The sequence below is a fragment of the Zonotrichia leucophrys genome, chromosome 10 (genome assembly GCF_028769735.1).
Source record: "Zonotrichia leucophrys gambelii isolate GWCS_2022_RI chromosome 10, RI_Zleu_2.0, whole genome shotgun sequence".
NCBI lineage: Eukaryota > Metazoa > Chordata > Aves > Passeriformes > Passerellidae > Zonotrichia > Zonotrichia leucophrys.
This window is the reverse complement of record NC_088180.1, coordinates 670,063-694,366: the sequence shown is the minus strand read 5'-3', so window position 1 is coordinate 694,366 and position 24,304 is coordinate 670,063. Positions and strand designations below refer to the sequence as shown.

At 41.0% G+C, this 24,304-nt stretch overlaps 1 protein-coding gene and 1 long non-coding RNA gene across 6 annotated transcripts in view; one reads left to right on the top strand and one right to left on the bottom strand.

Annotated features, from left to right (window-relative positions):
- Positions 1-1,575, bottom strand: part of LOC135452490 (uncharacterized) — a 25,852-nt gene extending 24,277 nt beyond the window's left edge. Inside the window, exons 1-2 of the long non-coding RNA XR_010441631.1 lie at positions 1,469-1,575; positions 866-962 (exon numbers count right to left, since the gene is read on the bottom strand). This is a non-coding gene — a long non-coding RNA (uncharacterized LOC135452490). The remainder of the gene's footprint in view (positions 1-865; positions 963-1,468) is intronic.
- Positions 1,525-24,304, top strand: ICE2 (interactor of little elongation complex ELL subunit 2). Of its 5 annotated transcripts, none has more exons than XM_064722605.1 (15): positions 1,525-1,766; positions 2,640-2,744; positions 5,173-5,440; positions 6,423-6,542; positions 7,901-8,035; positions 8,397-8,513; positions 9,572-9,731; positions 11,217-11,401; positions 11,864-12,803; positions 14,727-14,905; positions 16,352-16,481; positions 20,603-20,687; positions 20,779-20,829; positions 21,826-22,081; positions 23,147-24,304. In XM_064722605.1, the coding sequence occupies exons 1-15, from the start codon at positions 1,672-1,674 to the stop codon at positions 23,327-23,329; spliced, it is 3,009 nt and encodes a 1,002-aa protein (XP_064578675.1). In that variant the 5' UTR covers positions 1,525-1,671; the 3' UTR covers positions 23,330-24,304. The 5 variants fall into 5 exon arrangements, with proteins under 5 accessions (XP_064578675.1, XP_064578678.1, XP_064578677.1 ...); XM_064722607.1 differs by lacking the exons at positions 1,525-1,766; positions 2,640-2,744 and adding exons at positions 4,815-4,867; positions 4,967-5,046; XM_064722606.1 differs by lacking the exons at positions 1,525-1,766; positions 2,640-2,744 and adding exons at positions 4,822-4,883; positions 4,967-5,046.

The window sequence follows — 24,304 nt, the reverse complement described above, 5'->3', positions numbered from 1 at the left end:
GAATACCTGAATGTGTCAGCAGCATGCTTGGTCTTAAGACTTCAGGCATGTGAAATTCTCCTTCTGCACCTACTCAGAAATGCCTCAGTCTTGACAGGGCTTTTACAGCTCAGTATTTATATGTCTGACCATGATCCAGAAATAGATTCTAGCATTCATCTTTGAAGCACTGTATCTGGAAGCAGCCTTCACCTACAGATAAGTCTACAAAAAAAGGAGTGTAAGTGATAACTCCCAGAACGGTAGCACTAAGCAGTGCCATGTGTTCTACAGCAGCTCCATGTCTACAGCAGTCAGGACACTGAAAACACAGACTTCATTTTCTTATCCTCAGGCCACGATCCTGCCCAGTCTTCCCAGTCACAGGACAGTTCCTAACCACCAACACAGAGGTTAGGGAACAGCTTTTTAAAGAACTGTATAGTTCTATCTAAAACACAGGAGTTTTTCTGAAGTGAGACAAACTGAGAATTCCCTCCTGTGCCTCCCACGAGGAAAGCTCAAGTGCATTAGGAGGTGGTGGGTTTGACCTCTGTTATTTCACAGGGCCGCAGAACTGCTGAGGGTGACAGGGACTGCAGAGGCCCCAGGCAGGCTCTCCTTGAGCTGGCTGCCCATGACCATGCTTAGCTTTCGAGTATTTCCAAGGTGACTCCAAAACTTCCCTGGGCAACCTGTGCTACTGTTTCATCACCCTCACAGTGTTTCCTGATGTTCGTGTTTGTGTCATGGAAGTACAAAGCTAAAACAACAAAACAATCAGATACTGTAGGTTTTAGAGAGATGCAGCCTGAAGTAGGATTTAAGCTGCCACATTCACCAAGATAAGCGTTCTCATAATTCAGCTACAGAACTGTTACCATACCTGGGTTGGGAACTAAGATCACTCCTTACAAGGAGGCAATTCCACGGCTCGGCTCTGGGTGGGTCTATCCAGTGGGACAGAAAATCTTTCTGCTTCTCTAAGATAAACAAATCAAGAGGGCAGAATTAAAATCACTATCCTTAAAACTGATCTGCAAGCAAGCTGAAGACTCCCTTGTTTGGTGGGTTTGGAAATAATTCTGAATCATCTCTGGGTTTTCCTCTATTTATGTAATAGTGCCCCATTTTAATCACAGGACACCAGGCACACACTCTGCCCTCATCATTTCCCCATCACCACCACAGGCAAATCAGTTTCCATCACCCAGACCTACGGGTTGTGAGAATACCCGAATTCCACATTTTACCACACTGGGAAGCCGGCCCACCAGTTAAAAAAGATTTCGCGGATCTGCTCACAAGAAGTGAGCCAGGAAAACTGAACGCATGAGAGGAGGGAAGCTGCTGAACGCAGCCTCCTCCACAGGCACTTCAGCCCTCACGCGCCTCCAACGGCGCAGTGACAAGCTGCCGCCCTCCCACCTCGGCACACCGGGAGCGGGAGGAGCCACCCGGGACACCCACCCTCTAGCCAGGGCCCCACCTCTGAAAGAGCCGGGGAGGGGCGGGATGCGCCGCCCGAGACATCCACCTCATGCCTAGGCTCCGCCTGCGATCACGGAGCAAATCTCCCAACACAATTCGGCTGCGCGCCACCATTCGCCCCGCCCGCCACAAAATGGCGGCCACACTCTGAGGGGCTGCTCGAGCCCGTTTCCCTATTGGCTAACTCAGACCACCTGACGCATGCGCCGAGCGCTGATTGGCCAGTGTCCTGAGGCGCGAGGTTGCCGCCCTGAAGGCTTAGCCAAGATGGCGGCCGCGGGGCCGCCGCTGACATGGTGAGCGTGTCTCCCTCTCCTTGAGCGGCCTGGCCGGGCGCGCCTGAGGCTTGGGCGACGGGCACAGCTCCGCGCTGCCCCGCCGGCAGCGGAACGCACTGCGGCCCGGGGGGAGCGGGGCGGGCTCTGTTCCCGCCCCGCCGGACGCCGCCCCGAGGGGGCAGCGCCATTTCCCGTCGCTCCCGCGGTGGGAGCGGGCTGAGCCCGGCCGGGCTCCCCCTCAGGGGCGGCGAGGCCCCGTAAATCCCCGGCGGATTCGGGGCGGGGACCTTGGTGGTGTTTCTAAAACGAAAAGCTCTGCAAATACGTAATTCGGCTCTTTAACCCTAGAGAGGCGAGATTTGTTGGAATTTTAGTTTGTGAGGTAAAACGTAAATAAAGTCTTTGCTCGTACCTTACACAGTAGTTAGGGAGGTTGGGATTGTATAAACACCGTTGTTTTGAACGACTTCATTCGAAAACATAAAAAGGCAATATAGAATATCATACCAGCGTAGAAGACAAGAACAAATCTTTTCTGAAAAGCTAAAACTAGTGTATTCTTCTCAAAAGTTCCAGCGATTTCAACCCAGAGTTTGTTTTTGATTCATGAACCTGTGAAAGTGTGAAACTCTCATCAGAATTTCACCATATCTAGAATTGATTGTATTAATGAAGTTATTTTGTACTGTGCAGAATATATATTTTACTATCAAAAATATAAGGCATTAGTATAAATGTAACTTCCATAAAAAGGAAATCTGGAACCTTTGTGTAGGTGGCCTCTCTTTTTTTCATATAAAATAATTCTTGGTTTTGTTTCTCAGGAGCAGAGGTGGCCTTTAATTTTTGGTTGTTTTGCTATATATTTATTTTTAAATTTTCTTTTATTAGGGATATTCCACCAAAAAATGGCCAAGAAGTATTTTTCTCCCATGAACTTTACGAGAAACATTCCTTATCCCTGAGCCTCTCTGAACTCTGGCATTTATCACACAGGTATATTATTTAATCGTTTTGTGCTCTTTGTTACCATGCCATGGATACACGCCCATGCTGTTTTGGGGATGTTGTTTGGCACACAGGGGGTTGGTACTGCTGCTGGCCTGTGCTTTGTGCATTGTGAACATTCAGAAAGCAGGAGGAGTTCAGGTTGAGAGCTTTGCTCTGGGAAATGAAGCTGTGTGAACACAGGTGGTACGAGTAGTGTTGTTTTTGCACTTTCAGTGTCATTTTCATATTTTCTTAGGTAGAGGAAGCAGCATAACATTGATTTCACATAGTGAGAAGTGTGGCTCCTGCTGCTGCATCTCAGCATTTGGAGAGGACTGTATTTAGACTCTTGGTTTCAGAACTTACTGAGCTGATAAGGGAGGTGAATGTGCCTGGTGCATGAACCTTCACTGGGAGGAATGTGGGTGGGAAACCATGGAAGTGGGGAAATAGTTTGTTCAGGAGGGGAATTGCTGTGTTTTTATGAACTGACAATTTGAGGGGGCTGCCTGTTACATGCCATGGCTTCACCCCACATCTTTAGCTGGGGAACCTGTTCTGGTTCATCCCTATTGGAGCAACTTCCTGGAATTGGTGAGATGCAAGCACAGCCTCACAGCTTGTTACTGGTACTGCTGTGGGATCCTTCCTTAGAGGAGTTTCTGGGGTGGACACTCAGGAGTGGGAATTGAGGCCAGCTGTGTGGTTTGGGTGGCTTTACAGCCAGAAGAAGCCAGAGAGGTTGCCCCTGGTAAAAATCAGAAATGGATGGAGCTGGGTTGTGTCACCAGAGTCAAGAGGAAGAGAAATTACACCTGTTGAAGCAAGTGTGGAAGTAAAAGCTGGAGGAAATTTGCTAATTTTGGGGAGTTTCTCATAGATATTTACAAAAGTGGATTTTCTCTTGGTGCAGAAGCAGTGGAAGTGGGTTGCTGATAAAATGAAGGGGAAAAATTTAAGCTGTCAGCTCAAATAGAGTATAATGCTGTAAATATGGCCAGAAAAGCTCTGTCAGATTATTTTGGTTTGCACCCCAATGAAGACTGTGACAGCAGTGCATAGGGAAATGATCTTGATGTGCTGCCATTTCATTGGGTGCTGAATATAGCCAATTTAACTGCTAGAATTTCTTGATGTTCTTACACTGGCATATCTGAGTCAGCATCTTGTTGCTGCTCCAGCTTAATTAAATTTGCCAGTTTGTGCCACAAGGATGGACACATTCTGGTATTTAGGGAGACAGCTGTGAAGTGTTATTAAGAGCTGTGGATGTGATACTGCTGGGTTTGAATGACACTGGAGATGTTTTCTACTGCTGAAATGGTATCTTAAAAATATGCTTTTTCCAAGATCAGCAGTTAATGTTCATTTTCTTAGCCTTAAATATTTTCCTCTCAAGTACAATTATTTTAAATAGCTCAGGGCTAGGCTGGTTAGCCTTTGTTTACTGGAGCTGCTTTAAGAACAAGCTTTATGTTACTTCTTTATTGTTGTTAAGACAGCCATGCCCCTTGCCCTACCCTATTGTTATTTTTGGTGACTGATTCCAGCATTGTTTAGAGTAGAAAATTAAATGCTTGATTTGTGTACTCTGTAAGAATTTCTTCATTGAAATCTGGATTTTCTGTTGTTACAATGAAGTAATTTTGATTTCCTTCTTCTGCAATGAAGGAAAGGCTTCTTCTAGTTAAATCTTTCTCCTTTGCTGTCAGAACTGACAGTCTGACCTTTAATTCAGTTTCTGAACAGTGGCCACCAGTGAGTGATGAAATGTGGAGATTCTTTATCCTTTCATTAATAGTGTGTGTTTCCAGAACAAATACTGTGTTTCATATTTAGCTGGTTAACACCATTTTGCTTTTTTTTTTTTTAAAGAAAATTGTAGGGGGATAGAATATAAGAAAACAAAGGTAGTGTAGAAATAATCTTACCCCTAAGGAGTTGCAGCTGGGCCAGTGATCAAAGATTATTTGTTAATAATAATCAGGCCTGCCTTTAACAGGCCACAGCTGAACCAATGAGAGGAAGATGCTGTAAAAGAGTGGGAAGGGAACTGGAGTCAGCTGGCTCCTCTGTGAAGGGGAAAGAGTCAGGGCTCTGAGGAGCTGCCCACGAGAAACACCCAGAAGGTTTGGAACTTTTGTGGTAAGGAGACAACAGCATGGAACCCCTGCAATGAGATGATAACAGAAACCCCCACTTTTTTTGTTTATTTGTTTTTAAACCAGTTGCAGAGCTGCTGCTGGCACTGAGGGTGAGCCTGATTGTGCAGGTGCAGTTTTAGAGTAAGAACAGTCCCCTGGCACAGGTAGGAGTTGGAATGGCAGGGTCTGTCACAGCAGCTCAGGCTTGCACATCTGACTTTGTTGTTTCTGACTGATATTAGTATGTGTGTGAAAGCTGCAAATTGGTTTATTTATTACTTTTCTTTCAGAAAGGCAAAGAAAAATGCAGAGGCTTTGGCAAACTCTTCAGAAAAGAGGCAGGCTGGTGGCCTGCAGGCTGCAGAGTCACCTGAGGGGGAGGCTGAAGGCCCAGCTGCTGAGCATCCTCTCCCAGAGCCCAGACTCCCCTATCCATTTACCTCTTGTTTGACTGAAAAGGAGCAGAAGACATACTTGTACCTGATGACTAAGTTCTCAGACAAAAGAAACCATTTCCAAGTTAATGAAGCAAGTCAAAGGGAATTTTTCACATATATGGTAAGATATGAACATATGACATCACAAGGGGAGTCCTACAATTTTTTTTTCTTACAAAGAATATAAGAGAGGGGGAAAACTTGTTTTGAGTTCAATTTCTCATAAAATTCATGGTTTTATGAAAAGTAATAAAGGTTTGAAGTACTTAGGATAGGGTTTATAATAGATATTGCAAATGTGTTTGGTAATTTCATTGAAATTGGGGTTTTGGGGCTCTTTTGTTTCGTTGGGGTTTTTTTTAAGTGAGGATAAGTGTAGATCTTAAGACAACTGACCAAACATCCCCCAGTTCCCAAAAAAACCCCTTTTTTTTGCTGAGGAGGAAGTTTAAAGTTGTCCTTGCTGTGATTTTAGCATTTCATGGTTCTGTAGCAGCCTTAGGCAGTGGGAGGCTGTGGGTACCTTTGCTGTGCTCGTGGCCAGGGAGGGCTCTGGGTGCTGCCCTGCCCTCTGTGTCCCCCTGCTGCTGAGCTCTGCCCCCTTTGTGTTGCCTGGGAGCATCATTTGAGTTGAGTCCTGTAAAGTGTAATTAATCAGCAAATTGTTTTAAACCATTGCATTTGCTTTCCCATGCTTCCTTGTTTAATGCTGTAACAATGGGAATATTGTTTCCAGGCACATCAGTATCTGCTGTGTTGTTGTGACTTACAATTTCTCATGAAATCAGAACTCTTTGTGACTTTGTGGTGTAAACTTCAACAACCATGTCTTATAACCTCTCTATTTCTACCTCTGTATCAAAGGAGACTTGCTGTTTGTTGGGGATGGTGTGTTGCTGGTTTGGGATTTTTTTAAAGGAAACAGGCCTTGCAAAAAGTTTTTTTACTGAAGTGAAACTGAACACTTGTCAAATTGAGTAGCAAGTGGAATTTTTCCTTCCCTCATATCATTACCTGTACTGTCTCTCTGGAAATTTTGTTGCTTACATGTCTAGTATAGAGGATTCTGTTTTGTCTTAAAAATAGTTTTTTCCTTCCCCCAGCAAATGAAAGAAGTAGTAAGCAATGAAATTGCAGAATTTATGAAATTTGCCCAAAACGCTGCAAAGAGCTGTGCCCAGGATTATGATGCCATCTCTGAGGATGCCCTACGTTACACTGAGGTAATCACCAATGCCATGCTTCATTCCAGCCCTTCTTAAAAACCATCTTGGCATCATGATGAGGACAGGCAGCAGTGCCCATGGTGGTGGGGCTGCCTGCCCTGCTGCTTTCTGTTGGGGTGAGATGGGGAAGTGGCCATTGCCCCTCTGCACAGGGGGCTGGGCTTCATTGGAACCAAAAGAGGTCCTACAAGGAATCACTGCAAACATATTTATTCATCAAATAAATCAATTGCTTCTTTCTGGTCAGGAAAAGAGAAGCTGCATTCTAAGTGTGCATTTCCATTAAGAAGTGGCTCCTAGATACAGATATAAATATAGATATAAATATAGATATAAATATAGATATAAATATAGATATAAATATAGATATAAATATAGATATAAATATAGATATAGGTAGATACACACTGCTGGGCAGAATGTGAAGCTTACCTCCACAGCAAAGCTTAGGAGCATGTTATAAAGTGACTGTAATTGGAAGTTACTGAGGCTTTAATCATAACCCTCTGCTAGTTCATGCTGTGTTAAATATCCACTTTGATGATTCGAAGATCAAACATGAATGCAACTTCATGCATCATTCTTGGGTTTTTAGCACGTTTTTGAAAAAAGTTCATTAAACCTTCCCATTACTGGCTTAACACAGAGTTTGGGCTCATGTGAAGACAAAGATCTTGCTTTCTTTTTCTTTGCACCCTGAATATTTGGATTGGCTTTGCAATTTTGTATCTTGTCATCTGGTCACAAAATGTGTCTCCAGACTTCAAGTCGTGTTTATTGTTGGTACCCTGACTTAAAAATGAAATAGAGGCCTATGTTTTGTTTTAACCAACTTGCAGAAAGCACTCTTTCTAGTTGCCAAATAAAATCTAAATATCCTAAATACCTAATTCAGATTTTGTAACAATTATGTAGAGTTGTCAGGACAGTGAGTTTCAACACAAATGGAATCATCCTGTGCCTTTACCTTTGTGACTTTTGCCTAGGCTTAGTGTAAGCTGGGTGGTAACACAAAAAAATATTCCTTCCTCTAAAAACCAAGATAAATAACTAAAAAGAAAATTACCTATTTAGCACATTTCAGACTGTACTAAACTGCATGGTTTTAATTATTGGCCTGAGTTGTGTGCTTACATTGTCAGCCTTGCTTATGAAGGGCTGAGGAGAATCTGGAATACATTGCAGTTCTTGTAGCAGTGATTGTGAGAGTATCATAGATCTGAATTGGTACCTGTAAGTTTTTAAATGCACCTTGAAATTATAGAAAACACTTTTCAAAATTAAAAAATCCTCCCAAAATCCCCCATTCTTATGAAAGACACAAATGCATACATGATTATTCTTTTTTGTGTTAGGAATTGCTGCGTGCATGCATTGGGCATGTGCAGAAGTATCCAGAGGTTTACACCCTGCAGGAGATCACGAGTCTCATGGGAGGAAAGTTTCACACACAGCTGACCCTTAGGCTGGAAAAAAATCTTCTTGCAGTGGTAATGCCTTCTGTACTCAGATTGGGTTTGTGGGGGGGTTTCAGTAAGTGCAATTACATCACAGTTGTGTTAAGCAAGGATTAGGGGTTTTTGCAACTATTACCAGTCTTTGAGTTAGGGGTTATACTTTATAATTTAAATCATTCATTAAAACTTCAATAAAATTATTTTGGTAGTAAGTCTGTTAAGCCTTTTCACCGGATGTTTGCCCTAAAAAGATTACATTAATAGTGTGTTTTCTCTTATGTAATTTTATACTGGACCTGTGTAAATTTCTAATATTTTTCTTCATCAGAAATGCAGTGTTGGGTGAGCAGGATTGCTGTGAAAGCTGTTTTGTGATGCTGCTTGATTTCCCCAGGGTACAGCAAGACGTGCTAAAACAGATTTCCCTTCCATGCCTGTTCAGCTGCCCACAGACTATGGCACTGTTACATCTATGATAACCCCAGAAAAAAAGGCTCATGTGATGCATAATGTAAGTAACCCTTTTGTTGTTATTTTTAAGGCATCTTTTGTACACAAGTGCAATCTGATCTTTTTATGTGTTGAACAGTTTTTAGACTGCATTGGACCATTAAATAGCTGATATTTCTGTTTGTGTTCTACTGGGAAAATCAGGGAGTTTTCATACTGGAGAACTGAGGGGTTTGTTTATTCCACATAACTTTTCCTCAGCTATTTTAAGGAGTTTCTTCACATATTAAAAACCAAGCTTTCACCAGCAGCACTGTAATTTCAGAGACACTTGCTGAAAGAAGGAGCAGAGGTGATGCAGGAGAATGGTATAAACCTCCAGGCTGTTCAACAGAGCCCTTGTGATGGTGGCTGAGGTGGCAGCAAAAAGAACACAAGACCATAGCTGGGTTTTTCTTGCTTCTCTCATGTCCTCAGTGCTCCTGGGCTCCCTTTATCTTCCCAGTCCTTGGTTGTGTTCTTCTGCCTCATGAGCATGCCCAGCCTCCTTCCTTCATGGAAATATGCACTTGTAAAATTTAACAGTTTTATTATTTCAGTTCTGAATTTGTGTTCTTGAAGAGTTTATATTTGTTTTAAGGTTCTTTATATCTAACTGGTATTGGAACAACTGTGCAGTTTTAACCATTCTTCAGTATTAATGTCTTTATTGTGCTGTTGGTCAACTCATAAGAAGCTCTGTAGTGCATATTTGGGAGTTAATCTGGTTTGGGGGATTTTTTTTACTTCAGCATGTTCCTGTATTTCATGATTATCTAAATTCCTGTACAACCTAGTAATTCAAATGTATTGAAATTAACTGAAAATACAAGTTAAAAAGATGTATTTTCTTATGCTGCAAAGTGAATGCATTAGATTGAGCTAAAAACCTTCAGGGAAATTGTTTTTTCTTTCATTTCCTTTGAAGCCTGGCACTGTGGTAGTCTTTGGACTTTTTTGGGGGGTAGGGGTTGTATGTATCCATTTTTTGTTGAGTTTGGAGTTTTTCTTGTAAATTTAAATTTATGTGTATTTCTTAAAAGAAGAACTTTGGAAGAAATAACTTCTTTCTCTCTTTAGGATATTAGTTCAGATTCAAATGCAGAAAAACTTGCTTTGAAATATTGTCCCCAAGTTGTTTTAAGTAATCAATCATTATTTACTCTACTGAATAACCATGGACTGAACTACAAGGAGCAGTGGGAAATTCCAGTTTGTGTTAAAATGATCACTGTTGCAGGTATGGGATGTTTTTGTTATTAAAACTGTGGGGAGGGGTTGTCCAAAGAAGCTGGAAAGCTGATCCATGGTCACTGGATGGTGTTTCCTGTACCTTTTCCATCTTGCTGCTGGGAATAGGAACAACCTCTGCAGTTGGTAAATGTTGAATTTGGGCATTCAGCTCTTGTCCACCTGGGGGAAAAAGCAAAAAAAAAAAAACCATTAGAACCAGTTTTACTTTTCAAAACTCTAAGCTGTTGCTCTTGGAAATAAAACAACTACATGAATCTGTTAAAATTATCAAGTGAACTGATTTCAGTGAAATAAAAAACCAGAGAAATTCTGAAATTTCATGAAAAAGTAAAGAGCAAACCTTTTCTGGAATTAAAAGGATGTAATTACATCACAGAACAGTAAATAAGGAATGAATGTCCATGAAGATAATTTTTTCAATTGCAGCAGAAAATGTTTTAATAAGCTGATGAACTCACCTGACTGCTTTGCTTTACTTGTCAAGATTACTTCAATAATCTGAATATAAATTTCCTCCCTTACACTTTTTTTTTAACTCAGTATGGTTTATTCAAGTGTCTATAATGTTTGTTGTGTTGGAATGTCCTTCTGTGCTTCGAGCACTAGTTTCTATAGCAGACTTGTAGACAGTAAATAAGCTATCAAATACCTGCAACATTTACAAATTTTCATTTTCCCATGTAAATTAAATGGCTTTATCAGGAAAGATAAAGCCTGACTCCTTTTGTAGCAGCATTACAGTTTTAAAACCTAATTTTTGGACCCAGAATTAACACCTGAAGGTCATTCAGGTGGTGATAGAAATACATAGAGGTTCTTGAAGGGTTTCCCTTTGCCTTCCTTTTCCCTTTTTCCCTGTAACCGACCCCTTGCTTTAATTTCCTTTTGTTCATAAACCAGGGACACTCTGGGCACTGTGTTCACCCTGTGCCTTGGCTTTCTCTGCTGGGATGGGCAGGGCATTGCTGTCATTTCTGGGGGACTCAGATGTAAAAGTGTGTTTGGGTCAAACAAAGGAGTGGGGCAGCAGAGCCTGAACAGGGTTTACTGATTAGAGAGAAATAAACTGCAGCTATCACTGGCAGTGAGACTTAAAAGAAGAATTGACTTTCAAACAAAGAAGAAGAAAAGATCTTTTTGGAAAACAGAATACATTTGATGAGATGATGCTGTATAGGAAATGATGAATCCTCAGTTCTTATTTTGCAAATTCTCTACTTAGAACTGCATTTGAAATATGTTCAGCTGTTAATGTGGTGAGTATTGCTGCTGCAGGATCACAATAATTCACACCTTATCTGGACATACTTTTATCTTCTGTTGTTAATGAATGAAAGGATCATTTTTCATTTCTTCTGGTGTTATGTGCAGTGGATTTGACTGTAATTGGAAGTTGAAAGATTTATTATTTAAATTATAGCACAGTCTTTCTTCCTTTCATTTAATATGTACTCTTTTCATTCTGGGGAAGGTAGCAAACCAGCTAAAGTGGTTTATGTTGATCCACCTCTGCTGAGAAAAGAAATGACAGTACGAGAGAGGAATCAAATGTTCCATGAAATTCCAATGGATTTCCTAGCAACTAAAACATCTTATGTTCCAATTTCTGATGTGTCAATGGACAAACCAGCTGAGGACAGCCTGCTTCAGTGGGATGTATGTAGATTCACATATTCTTAAAAATAAGCAAAACCAAAACCCTGTTAGAGTTCCTGAGTTGCTTTTCCTGTGATAAAGGGAAATTAAGGTTTTCTGTTGGTGATTTTTCTGTTGTTGAGTTACAGACCCTGTGTAGTTCTTTTAAGTGCTCCTACATGGGCATCTCAGCCTTAATATTTACTTCATTAAAATGTCTTTTGATCAGTTTGCTTCAGTGGAAGAAGTTTTGTGAACTTTTACTCTTTAGAAAGGCCTTTAAACTTGGGTCCCTTAAATAGGACCCAAGATATTCAGTGGTAAACAAGAACAATTGTTTTTCAATTGTTGATCCTCTTTCCTAACAGTGAAATATGGATGGTAGAACATTTTTTTTATGTTTTCATTTCAGCAATGTCTCATTTCGTGGTTTAATTGTTTTGGCATGTTTTAATTTGATGACTTTCTCATCCCTGTGGTAAGGTGTGTCCTGACACCTACCAGTGCAGGACAGTTCCTCCTCCAGATGACTCAGGGATGGACTTCGATGATGATCTTACAGAGCTTGAAACTTTTGGAGCAACAACCAAGCTCTCAAGGACTTGTAAAATGGAAACTGCTTGTCCTACAGCTAGTAACACTGCTAAAACTCTGTCTCATGGCCTAAAAGTGGGGGGGAAGAATTCATCTGCCATAAGCAGAGGAGGTGAAGAGGAGAAAAGCACCCTTTGTGAGCAAGAGCCTTCAGCACGTGCCAGCGTGCAGCTTCCACCGTTGGATGGCGTTGCAGGCTGCAGCCCTCAAGGACATTCTCCTTGGAAAAGCTCTCAGTCAGTGGAGGTAGGGCTGGGCAAAGCACAGCATCTCATGGCCAAGGAAGTATTGGACAATGAAACAAAATTAAATCCTCTGCCTGTTGCAGTGAGTTGTGAGCAAGAGCCTGGTGGTGCTCAGAAGAGAGAGCCTTGCACTTCTTTCTGCAGCAGTGACACGGATGAGGAGCGCTTGGTGATTGATGCAGAGTGTGACACCCCAGCTGTGCCACCAGCTGCTTCCTCTGCCTCAGCACAGACTGCCAGCTCTCCTTGCCCTGCCCAGAGCCCTGCAGCAGGCAGCACTGACTGCTCCCATACCACACATCGGGGCAAAAGAGCCTCCAGGAAACCTCCAAGGAAGTTAGCCAGAGAATTGGATCCTGTCGGGCAAATTTTGAAAATGCAAACTGAACTCCTCAAGTCCCCTTCCCCAAAAGCTCCTGAGCCAGTGGTGAGCTGGGATAGCTGTGATGCTGTGCCAGCCCAGCTGCCTCAGTCTCCAAGGGCACTGGTGACCTCCAGCACAGAGGCTGTGCCAGCCCCAGCCTCCAGTGCCGCCAGCTCCTCTAGGAATACCTGGACGTGGCTTTTTGAGGGAGTGCCAAAGAGTAAGTGTGCTCATTGTGCAAGGAGGAGAATTGACCCCAGTGTGCCAGTAGAGCATCTCACATCTATTTAGAGATGTGCCTCAAGTTAACAGTGCCTTTTCTGTGTGGGAATTACTGTCTTGCACACAGAAGAGAGCCCTGGGAGCTGTTTGTCCACAGAGGTGAATGTGAAATACTGTTTTACTGTAGAGAAATAAGTTATGCACAAGGTTTTTAAGAAGAGAAATAATTTGGTAGTGGAATGAGTTCTTTTTGCATAGAAATTCAAATATTTGAGTAGCCTAGTCTGCAAAAGGAGTTTCTTGTCAATGAAAGGTAGAATTATTTAAATTTTTGTAGAATAAAAATAATCAAATTATGCAATTAAAAAGAGGGGGAAATTAAATTGGTATGTGTTAAGTTTTAAGCTTCCTGGTTCAGTCGCTGTTGCTTAACTCCCAGCACTCTGTCCCAGAGGGCAAATGAGGATTCACTACAATCCACCTCCCAAGTTTTCAGGCCATTAGCTGGGTATGGAATCCCTGCTGCCCCTGGCCCTTAGCCAGAATTACAAGTTGTGGAGATCCTGGGGACCATGGTCCTGGAGATTTTCCTCACATGCTCGAGTTGCATCTGAACTCTGAGCAGCTGAAGTCAGAAACACTTCACTGTGCTGGGTAACTGCAGGAAAGCAGACAGGTTGTGTCAGGACAGATGCTCTCCTCAGATATTTAATTCCAACAAATCCATGCTTATCTGTGGGAAAATGTTTGGTATTTCTGAGGAGGTGTGCATGTGATCATGCAGGAATTAATTACTTAGTCTATAGGTTAACACAATTAATTCTGTTCTAGTTGAAACTTTTATCACTTCCTATTGCATTAACTGAATTATCACTAGGACCATGTCTCCTCCCTCAGTTTGAAAGGCTGAGGCACAATGTTTTATTTCTCTCTGTTAAAAAGATGGAGCATAGAATTCAGATTTTAAAATAATTTTTTTTAAATAAAGATTGTTAAACCAATATTGCCAACGTGCTGAAAAGTGACTGTGTAGGACTAGAAAGCCTGATTCTACAATTGGAAAGTTCTGTAACAAGCTGAGAAACCTCTTTGCATGTCTGTTTTGCACAAAGCCAGAATTGAGTTATAGATTTTACTAACAGAAAATTACTTCCAGTTCCTTGGGTAATATCTCCCACAGTGTGCATGCACATAAACTCTAAATGTAATGTTAAAAATGTGTTTGTTATAGCACTACAGCAATCCCTGTTTGTAGGCATAGTTTGGAGACACATTTCCACATATCTGCAGGACAAAAAGAGAGAATTGATGCATTTGGAGTTTCTGTGTTTATTTGAAACATTTTGTTGAAATGTTTCTAAAGGTTGAAGGGATGTTTGTTAAGGTTCTCAAAGCTGCCCTGGGAGATGCAGTAGCAGCTTTTGGATGTTCTGGTGTCCAGACTGAACTCCTTGTGGTGGGAGACTTGTGCTGCCCCCAGACCTGAGAGCTGAGTTCCTTCAGTGCCTGGTGAATGGATGGCAGCTCTCAGGAGCCACTCATTGCAGATAAATTTTATCTCTCCTTTGAGCTGAGCAAGTGTGGCTTAAAAAGCAGCTTTTGAACTATTCTGTACCAGAATGGAGTCTCACATTTGGAGTTCTCTTTGTTTGTGTGAGAAATTGAATGATGTGGGACTATTTAGAAGTAAATTCTTTAAGAGAAAATGTTTCCCAAATGTAATTATTTTCATTTTTTTAATATAAGAATTTTTTGTGCCTAACAAAGTAATTTTCACCCCTTAATCATAGGAAACAAAACAGATCCTAGAGTAAAAAAAAAAACAGACTGAACAAAAAACTACTGCAAGGGAACAAAGCTAATCAGCCTCATTGTAAAAATGTCCAAGCTTGACATTTTCTGCTTTATTCATTTTCTCCAGCAAAGCTGCCCAGTGCACTCCAGCTGCTTGAGGAAGACCCCTCAGAGTATGAGGCACCTGAGGAGGGCAATGTTGTGTACAAGCTGTTCAGTTTGGATGATCTGCTGCTGCTCGTGCGCTGCAGTGTGCACAAAGTCAGCTCCCTGACACAATACCAGAAAAAGAAAAAAGCCCAAAAGGTAAGGGGTTCGTTTTCAGCTGGCTTGGGTTTGTTTTTTTTTTTTTTTTTTAACAGTTGTGCTCAGCTCTGAAATGTTGGCATTTCTGGGATTCCCAGTCCTTGACAGCATTTATGCTTTCCCTGAGACAGCTGGGACTCTGCAGTGTGTCCTCTGTAAGTAAATATTTGTTAGAGCAGGATGGGGAAGAATAACCTGTGATTTCTTTAAAGCTCCTTGATTAGAAGATAAGGAGGTGATTCTCCATTTTTTACTACAGTAATATGCCTGGGTAATGATACTTATGTAAAAAAAAAAAAGTAATTGTGAACTATTCTTCAAAGTGAATGCAGTAATTAGGGTTTGGCCCAAGGCTTTGAGAATGTTCATGACCATCAATTCTTTCAAGCAGGACTCAGCCTTGCTATAGTGCCTAGTTAAGCAGGGAAATAGGAGATACAATGAACAACAGAGAACCCAAAAAGAAATTCTGTTTGTTCTGCTTGAAAATACTGTGGCATTTCTTAGCAAATAGCTTGTCATGGAATTAAATGGTTTGAAGGCAGCTGTAATCAAAATACTCCTTGCAGCAAAGAGGAGGAAACTGTATTCTATAATTCCCAGTAATTTGTAATTTTTTTAAGAGTCCTGTGAATCATTCAGAAAATTTGTTGTGTATGTCCCTCCTGAGAATCCCAGAATTACAGCAGGCAGGTGTTTTGTGAGCTGTTTGTGCTGTGTTGAACTGGAAATCATCATTGGAACACTGATTACTTGCCAAGAGTCTGTGCTTAGCATCTTGCTTTGAAGAAATCCCATCTTTGTGCTATTGATCCACTGCTTATAAATGCCTGGGAATAACTGCTTCATTTTCCAGAAACCAGTCACTTGGTTTTGTTTATTTTTTTCAAATTTCTGCTTATATTTAGGCTGGGGGTTGTCAGTGAGGAGTGGCAGTGCTCCTTAGGGTTAACTCACTAGTTAGGGTTGCATCTGATTTCAAATGAGACTCCAAGCATTAGGTTCTAATTTCAAGTGAGATTCTGACAGGAGTGAGAAATAGCAGAATTTTGTTAATAGTGGGCTAATTAGAAGTGTTGTGTGTTTTTTCTTAAATTGCTGCAGAGGGCAGTAGAGCACAGAAGTGTAAACTTGAAATTAATTTAGTCACATGGAACAATTACTAAGTGTCAGAATTTTATTATTCCTTGTTTATTATTTGCCCAGACCTTGTTTTTTCTTTTTTTCTCCCCTGTCAATTTTACCTTTCCCTGTATAAAGTCTCTGTACTCCCAAGTTTGTACTGTGGATTTCACAAATTGTGAACCTTCAAACAAAATCTCTGAAATGACTTTGTTACTTCAGCTATGGTAGAGGACTGTGATTATTATAAACTGCAAAATGTACTAAATTGTGGAATATTTTGGACAGTGAGTGCTAATTTTTCCCTTATCTTTTCTTTTGCAGCCAACTCCCATATTCCTGTTGCCAAAACTGGAGTACCAAGCCTACTATGGTGTGGAAGCTCTTACAGAAAGTGAAGTGTGCCAGCTGTGGACACAGAGCATGCTGCATTCTAAATGCTTGTTTTATGTTGGTAAGTTCCTGTCTTGAGGTTTTGCTTAAGCCACATGCATGTGTGAGTATTTGTAGAATAACAGGAGAGATAAATATTTATTAAAGGTGTATTCCATATATCCTTTCTTATTTTGACTTTTTATTTTTGCTTTTTACATCTATCTTCAGACAGTTTTTTGTCTAAAATTTCTGTTGGGTGCTGGATGAGGAAATGGCAGCTTTGGTTTTAGATAAATAGTATCAATGTCCTGTAGAAAATGCTGCTTTCATGTTTGTACAATGACATTTTAAAAAGTCTGGGAAGTTTTTATCTGTTGAGATATATGATGTGTATATTATGAGAAATTAAAATGATAGCTATAAGGAATGTAACCAGATTATTTTAACAACCATTTTAATATATGGTGAGCTTTCTGACACCAATTATCTTGTAATTAATACGATTTTTAAAAGGAAAATTTGCAAGAAGTGGTCAGTTGATACTTAGAATGTGCTTGGCACATGCTGCTGAGTGAGGGCAGTCCTGTTTGTGCAGGGAGGGGATGTTGTGCAGTGGGATTGCTTTGCTGTTTTTGTAGAAACAAATCTGGGGTTTGGGTTGTTATGGCAGCACTTGTGGCCTGTGGTTGCCTAACCTTTCCACTTGTGCACTGCATTACACTTTTGCTGTTGTTGGCTCACATCAGAATGCTATTTTAGAAATGCTAACTTCTCTGTTTCCCAGTTTCTAGGCAAGCTCCCATAGAATTATTGGGACTATGTGAAATCTATTGCATTTGCCAATTGTATCCTGGTCTGCTCTCTTTATTCAATGGAAATTATATTGCTAATTTTAAACTTTAAAAGCAGTATTTGGTGTGGTTTTTCCATTCCATTAAAAAGAAATCATTACTAATTATGTGCAGGGTTCTCTGTAACTGTATGTTAATGTACAGTAGAGGCCTTGCTTGTCTCTAGCAAGCAGAGCACTGTCTGAGGGCATGCTGAGTATTTGCTGGGGGTGTGTCCAGCACACTGAGCTGCACTGCCCTTGGGCTTCCTGCAGGAAGTGTTATCCAAGTTTTTATGAACATTTCTGGAGTGGCAAGCAGTGTGAGGAAACGGTGACCTGTGGAGGGAGGGCTGGTGTTTGTAAAGGAGTGAGTGTCTGTCTGATCTCCCAATACAGGAAATTGGCTTGCACAGGACTTTGCAGACAGCTCATCCAGCCACCACCTCTTTTTATGGAGCTTCTTGGGAGTGCAGGAGGCAGCAGGATGGGTGTGCAGGGGCTGTTGCAGATGAAGAGCCACAGAGCCCTCCCCTTCCAGCTCAGCTTTCCTGTGTCTCCTGGAGCTCCCTGCTGGCTGTGGAGCTGGCAGTGCCCTGGGCTGGCCTCCAGCACATCTCTGTTGCCATGCTTGGGATCAAGTCAGCAGTGCTTCTCAATCCCAGGGATGTTCCATTCATGTTGGTTTGTCAGTTCCTGCAGCTGCACTGCAGAAGCAGGGCCTGGGGCACACAGGAGTTCCTGTGGGCTCTGAGGGTTCTCTGGGCTGTCTCTGTCCTGCACAGTAAATGGGTGCTCCTGGCCTGGGGGCAGATTCTTGGTACTGCCATGTAGTTTCTTACAGAATAGGTAAAAAAATACCAGTAAATATCCATTCTATGAAAGAGCATCTCCCACAGTTTTTAATAGGCAGCTGTTATCATATTCTACATGGGGAGTTTTCTGCCCTTGGTATTTTGCAAGGTAGTTGTGAAATTCTGCCTTTCAGATTGTGTTCTTAAGGGAGCTGTGGAAAATGCAGTGTTGCACTCAGATTTACTCAGAGGGCTCTCTGCAGCAGAGAGCTTTGTCCTGAAACTGCAGGGACAGTTCTGAGGGTGATGATACCCTGGTGGTATGGACAATTTAAAATGGGCTGAATCTCTCTTTCTCTGTCACTAATCTGATACCTGCTAGTGAGACTGCTGCAGTGATCTGCTCAGTGTAAGGAGAAAGGCAGAGAGCTTCTGCAATCATGCTGTAATTTCAATATTTTAAGTGAAAAGCTGTGTTCTATAATAAAAGATTTTTTAAATTGAACATTTTGTAAAGACAAAGTTACTGCTCTTTTTGAATTTGCCTCACAGTATGAGTGTGGAAGTGTGGAGCAACATGGTTTGAAAACTATTATCTTACTACAACTTGCATTCTTGATCAGACAGTTAGTTAAGCCTTTAACTTTTAAATTTTAAGTGTGTAGCAGACTTCAGTGCTAAACTGCATAGGCGTTTTTGGCTCTTGGAAAAGCTTAATTTTCTGTCTCAACCATCTCTTGTATTGCCAAGTAAGTATGGAGGAAAAGTTCTTTGGACCTTGGTCTGTGCCCCACAACTGTCCAGCAGTGGTGTGTGGGACAGAGGGAGGATCTCAGCTCTGCTGTGACTCAGGGTTGGGACAGAAATCAGAGGTGTGACCATGGCCTCCAGCAGCAGCTGCAGGGGGAAATGAAGCTGAGGTGGTTTGTTTAGGATGTTCTCAAAAAGCAGAGACAGCATCAGCAAACAAAGAGCTCTGCCTTCCTCCTGCTGGCAAAGCACCTGCCTTGGCTGTCAAGGCCCCTTGCTGCTCAGATAGGAAATGCTCTGTCTGCAAAGGCAGTGATCTCTGTGACAGGCTTCCCAAATAAGGCACTTGTACTTGTCTGAGCAGTAAATAAACTTGTGATAAGCTTTGCTGATTAATAGCAGCATTTTACCCTGAGCATTACTCACTTATTTGCATTGAGTGCCTAAGCAAAATTTTCTGCAAGAACAGTTTACTTTCACATGAATGGAATAATATTGGACTTTAAATTAACATTATTTGAAGAATGGGTAGGAAAAAAAATACTTAGTCTTGGGTAACTTACTACATGTCAAGTATTTTCAATCAGTCACTTCTCCAATATAAGATATAGTTATATAAACTAGTTGGAAGTAGTTCATAGATATTTTGTAATTACTATTTTTTCCCAGTTATGTTATGAGTGTGTTTAGAAGTAGAGAAGTTTGATTTGAGGAGAGGCTGGTGAGGAATACAGAACTCAAACACATTTTTTTAAAATTATATTTTTAATAATGACTTCAAGCCTCTTTTTGTAGTCAGCAATGTAAAATACAAAATTTTGCTGCTTAGTCTTGCACAAAATACTGATATCAAGAGAAGTAACAAATGTACAACATTTAAAAGAAATGGGTTGTCCTGGTGCATCTTTTTTAATTTGTTGAAGTGAGAGTTATTGCTTAGTCTTCTTACACAGCACATAAACTTAGTGATGGCTAGCTTGGAATGTGAAATGCTTTGATTTAGCAGTTGTATCTGTGCAATTGAAGCATTTACACTTCCTAAGAGAGCAGATTTGTAGTAAGACAGTAAATTCCAGAGTAGGCTGTATTTTATTATGCTGCCTTTTCCTCATCCTCCTTCTGGGCGCTGAAATAGAATAGATTTCTGGGAAAACCTCAGCATGGAAAGAACCAGAAGGCAAAGTACAGTAGACAAATCCATGTCCAAGCTATGCTGGTGATTCTTATTGCTCATCAAGTGAAATGTGGACTAAAATGTCCTTGGCAGCCTTTATTTTAAAAATGTAATGAGAAGAGCTTTGAATTGTTGCTTCTCACTGCGTCAGAGTTGTTAAAGACAACTTGCCATGATCAAGGCCTGACGTGTAAATTGTAATTCCTCAGGTAAGGAAGGGGGGGAAAAAATCAAGAGACAAAGCATCCCTAGAAAGTCATGCAATAGATCAGAATGGAAAAGCAAGTATGTTAAATGCAAAAGTAAATCTGTTGCTAAAGATCAGCTTTTGGGATCTGTCCAGGAGGAAGCAAAGGATGAAATGAACTTGAGAAAGTACCAGGAAGTGATGAGATCAGGGCTGTGTCCCACCCAGCAGCCAGGATGGGAGGTTTGCTGGAGTCAGGCTTGGTTTGGAAGGACAGGGTACAGATGCCTGTGCTTAAAGCAGCTGCACATTTTACTCTCTATTATGGTGCAGCATTGATAAGTACTTTGCACTGTCCAATGCCAAAAGAGCAAAGTCTTTTTATCCTTCTAAAAAGGTCTGCAAATTATGCTCTTATATTTGTTTGGTTTTATTTTTAGTGTATTAATTGAATTCCTTTTTTCAGGACATATTGATGCTTTTACATCGAAGCTTATTATGCTAGAAAAGATTTCTTCAGCAGCTTTAAGAGAAAAACTTGGACTGATTAAGTGAGTGTTTTTATTAACTTTTTAAAGCAATGAATTTCAAACCCTGACAAGCCTTGCAAGTTACTACTTTTGCAATTTTTTTCTTTCACAGACCTGCAAATTCCTTAAATATACTTCATCATGTTTTGAAGAAGGTGTCCAAGTAAGTTCTCCATTTTTGTTCATTGTATTTGTTTGCCACATTGCCCAGCTCACCCTGTTTCTTCTGTAGAATATTTGTCTACTCCCATTTTTATTTCTTCATATACATAAAGAAATTTATATTTTACAGGTTCTGTTAGGTCTATCATAGCATAATGCAGTAGTGTGTAAAATGTGCTTGGTGCTACAAGGTTTGCATAAATTATGCAAAAGAATAAGAACTTGAGGTTTGTGAACCAGTTTTTCCAGAGAGCAAAGTGGACTCTTAGGAGCTGAGTAAACAGTTCCCAGGAGTGAGGTGTAATGTTGGGCTGACACATGCAGTTTGGGTTTTGGCAGTCTGTCTTTCTGCTTGATCTGTAGGAATAACCCTGCGTTCATTTCTGCTCACCCTGACTTAGAGCAGCTTTTCTCTGTACAACATTGCAGCCTTTTTCTTGCTTCTTCCCATTGCTGCTTCAAGGCTTGCAGCCTGCAAGTGTCTTCACATTTTTGGTGAAGCCTTTTCATTCCAATTAGAGGGCTTTTCCTGCTCTTTATAATTTCTGTAGGTTCATGATTTTTGACTTAAGATTTTTGGTGTGGGCAGTTGGTTGAACCTCATCTTCCTGATTAAACCTGTTTAATCCTGTGGGTGTTGAAAGCTCATCTGCTCTGTGTGTCTGTGTCCACATTGTTCTTTGTGAGATGCTGCTTAAGGAATTACAGTTTGCCCAGCATGGATGGTTTTCAGTGCATGCTTACATGTTTAGATGAATATGGTGACAGTCTGTACATTGTTGATAAATTAGTACATGATGAATACATTATAAACACATTAATTAGTAGGTATTTATCAATACAGCTTAATTAATGCTTTCTTGTGCACAGTCTTTTTTATAAAACATCTAAAGGGACTAAACATCTCGAGATGTTCTGCTTTTGCATTAAGACCAAATAAAAAAGCTCCAAAAAACATTTAAATAATATTTTTCATTTGGAACTTCTCTCATTCTAGTTTGGAGGAGGGCTCTTATTTATTGACTCACGCTGCAGGAGATTCCTCAGTTGCAATTTACAGGAGTTCTCTTGACAAGAGCACGAGATCATCCTACAACCTGCACAAAGCTCACTGGGATCTGCCTGCTGTCCCTGCCACTCTCTCGGTGCCGTGGGTTCCCCTGGATCCCAGCCTCCCTTTGCCCTACCACCTCCTTCATGGCAGAGTTCCCTGCACCTTCCCACCTGCACCCTGGCAAGGCTGCAAACAGAAGGTCAGTGTCTCACTTGGTGGAAAAGCACATCAGCAGTTTAGGAATAACCTATTTCAGTCCCTTGGGGTACAGCTGATTATTGAAGTTGGAGGGAAACGACCCACCTTGCATTGGTCAGCCATCGACTCCGATTTATTAATCAATCAGGCACTTTTTATAACAGTGTTAATCAAGTTCATGCATATTGCAAAATCTGAGCTCACAATAGGTCAGATATAACATACCAACTCCTCCTTATGTTTCCAATACCAAGATTTGGGTTCTCAAAATTATTCTTGCTTTCCCAAAACAGCCAAAGATAGAACATCCACTTGTTATGAGAAAGCTGCCTGAGAACTCTGGTGTGCAAGGCTCTCAAGGCCTTCATGTTTGTCACTTTTACCTGTAATTAAAAATAACCTGAGAACCTCTGCTGTTCACAGAAACAGGCTGTGAGAACCTGTCCCTCACAGCTGCCTTCTAGGCCATCCCTGAAAAAGTCTCCAACAGCTGATGGAGTTTATCTGTCATCTTTGGGGGTCAGAAATTTTTTGGGAATCCATCCAGCTTGGTAATTTGTGTTGGTGAATAAGTGATTTCTGTCATGCTTTAGAAATTTCCCAATGATCCTGCTCTCCCCTCTATTATCTTTGAGATAGTTTGACCCTTTAAAAGTAATAAAATTTTCAAGCATTATTTTTCTTCAGCAGAGAGACATTTGTGTAGAAGCCATGTGGTAACTGTGCCCAGCTTTGTGCATTGTGAGTTGGTTTTAGCCACTGCCCTTCATATGAGGGCAGAGTTGTTGTGCATCCATTCCTAATTAGCTTGTGCACTTTGCTTTCTGCCAGAAGGAAATGCAGGCAAGAGGCAGGACTGGTCACTCCTCACTGCAGCCTGTGAGCAGCTGTGCCACTGCAGATGTGCCTGTGGGTCTGTTGGAAACCACATGAATTAGAAGGCAGTTGTCTGAATGTAGTTGTGTGTGTTTGTGCTCAGTGCAGATTGAAGGTGATTCATTCTGGTCATTCCAATTTCGTTTTCTGAGTTGTTTTTTTTTCCAATTCTCTCCCCTTGTGTGTGTAGATGGCAGGGGTGAAAGCACAGCTGGACACAGCCCACGAGGGAAGGCCAGGAGCCAAAGGCAAGCCAGCCAAGCCTGCTAGAAATGAAGGTGTGGCTCCAAAGAAGCTGAGGCAGAATTTCTGCAAGCAAACAAAAGTGAAGAACAAGTGGAAAACTAAATTCAACAAAATGCAACCAAAGTAGGAATAAGCCTGGAGAAGAACAAGAGGACACAAAAAAATCTGAGGTTTCTTGCAGCTTCAGAGGAGCCAGAGCAAGCTGGCAGGGGAAATGGCTCCAATGGCTGGAGCATTCTGTAAACCTGTAACCCTTTGCTACCTCAGGGGACATGTTTCAAGTGAAAATCTCAAATAAAAAAGAGGTAAAAAAGGATGTGGCTGCAGGCACTAGGCTGGTTATGGGGAGCAGTATCTTCTGTTGGTCTGGTGACTTTTCTATAAAAGCTGCATCTTGAGTGGAGCAGTGGCTGACAACAGCCTCTAATAGCACATAACCAGAAAAAGAGCTTTTCAGCTTTCCCAGTTCTTCCAGATTCACTACAGATTTTAAAGATATATTTTACTTTGTGCATTTGTACAGATTTTAAAGATATACATTACTTTGTGTACAGGAGGAACAACTTGGATTTAACTATTTAGCTTTTTTGACACATGGTGTCTACTGGCTTTTAACAACTTTGAAAAATACAATTTTCTTTTTAGAATGGTGTAACAAATGAAGGACAAAAGCTGGATGTATTTAAGTAGTAAGGGCCATAAATTTGCATTGGAAAACTTAAAAGTGCAGCTAAACAAGTAAAATAATAACAGGAGAGCTGCATTTTTGCATGTTTAAACTGCTGTCACAAAAAGCAAAGGTCTTGAAGGTGTTCTTCCCAGTCTTTTGTTTGGAATGAGGAAGTTACCAATCTGATCAAGCATTCTTCTGCTCACTGGGACTTGATAGGACATGTTTTAATGTCATGAGGGTAAAAATAAACAAAAAGCTTTACTGGAGTATAGCTGCTGAAAAATCCTGAAGGTAGGGATTTTTTTGAAATCAGGCTTCAATAATGAATATATATTAAAAACTTCTTTGTGAAATACAAAGCATTTTCTGATGGCTTTTTTCCAACTGTTAGATGTATTTATTCAGTTATTCAGTTTATTCCTTTTTTTG

Bases quoted from the DNA above. Each gene is read 5' to 3' on its own strand.
- ICE2 (XM_064722605.1), top strand. From the start codon at position 1,672: ATGCGCCGAGCGCTGATTGGCCAGTGTCCTGAGGCGCGAGGTTGCCGC. The intron at 14,906-16,351 runs GTAAGGGGTTCG...TTTCTTTTGCAG, and splicing joins AAAAGAAAAAAGCCCAAAAG to CCAACTCCCATATTCCTGTT. The intron at 20,688-20,778 runs GTGAGTGTTTTT...TTTCTTTCACAG, and splicing joins GAAAAACTTGGACTGATTAA to ACCTGCAAATTCCTTAAATA.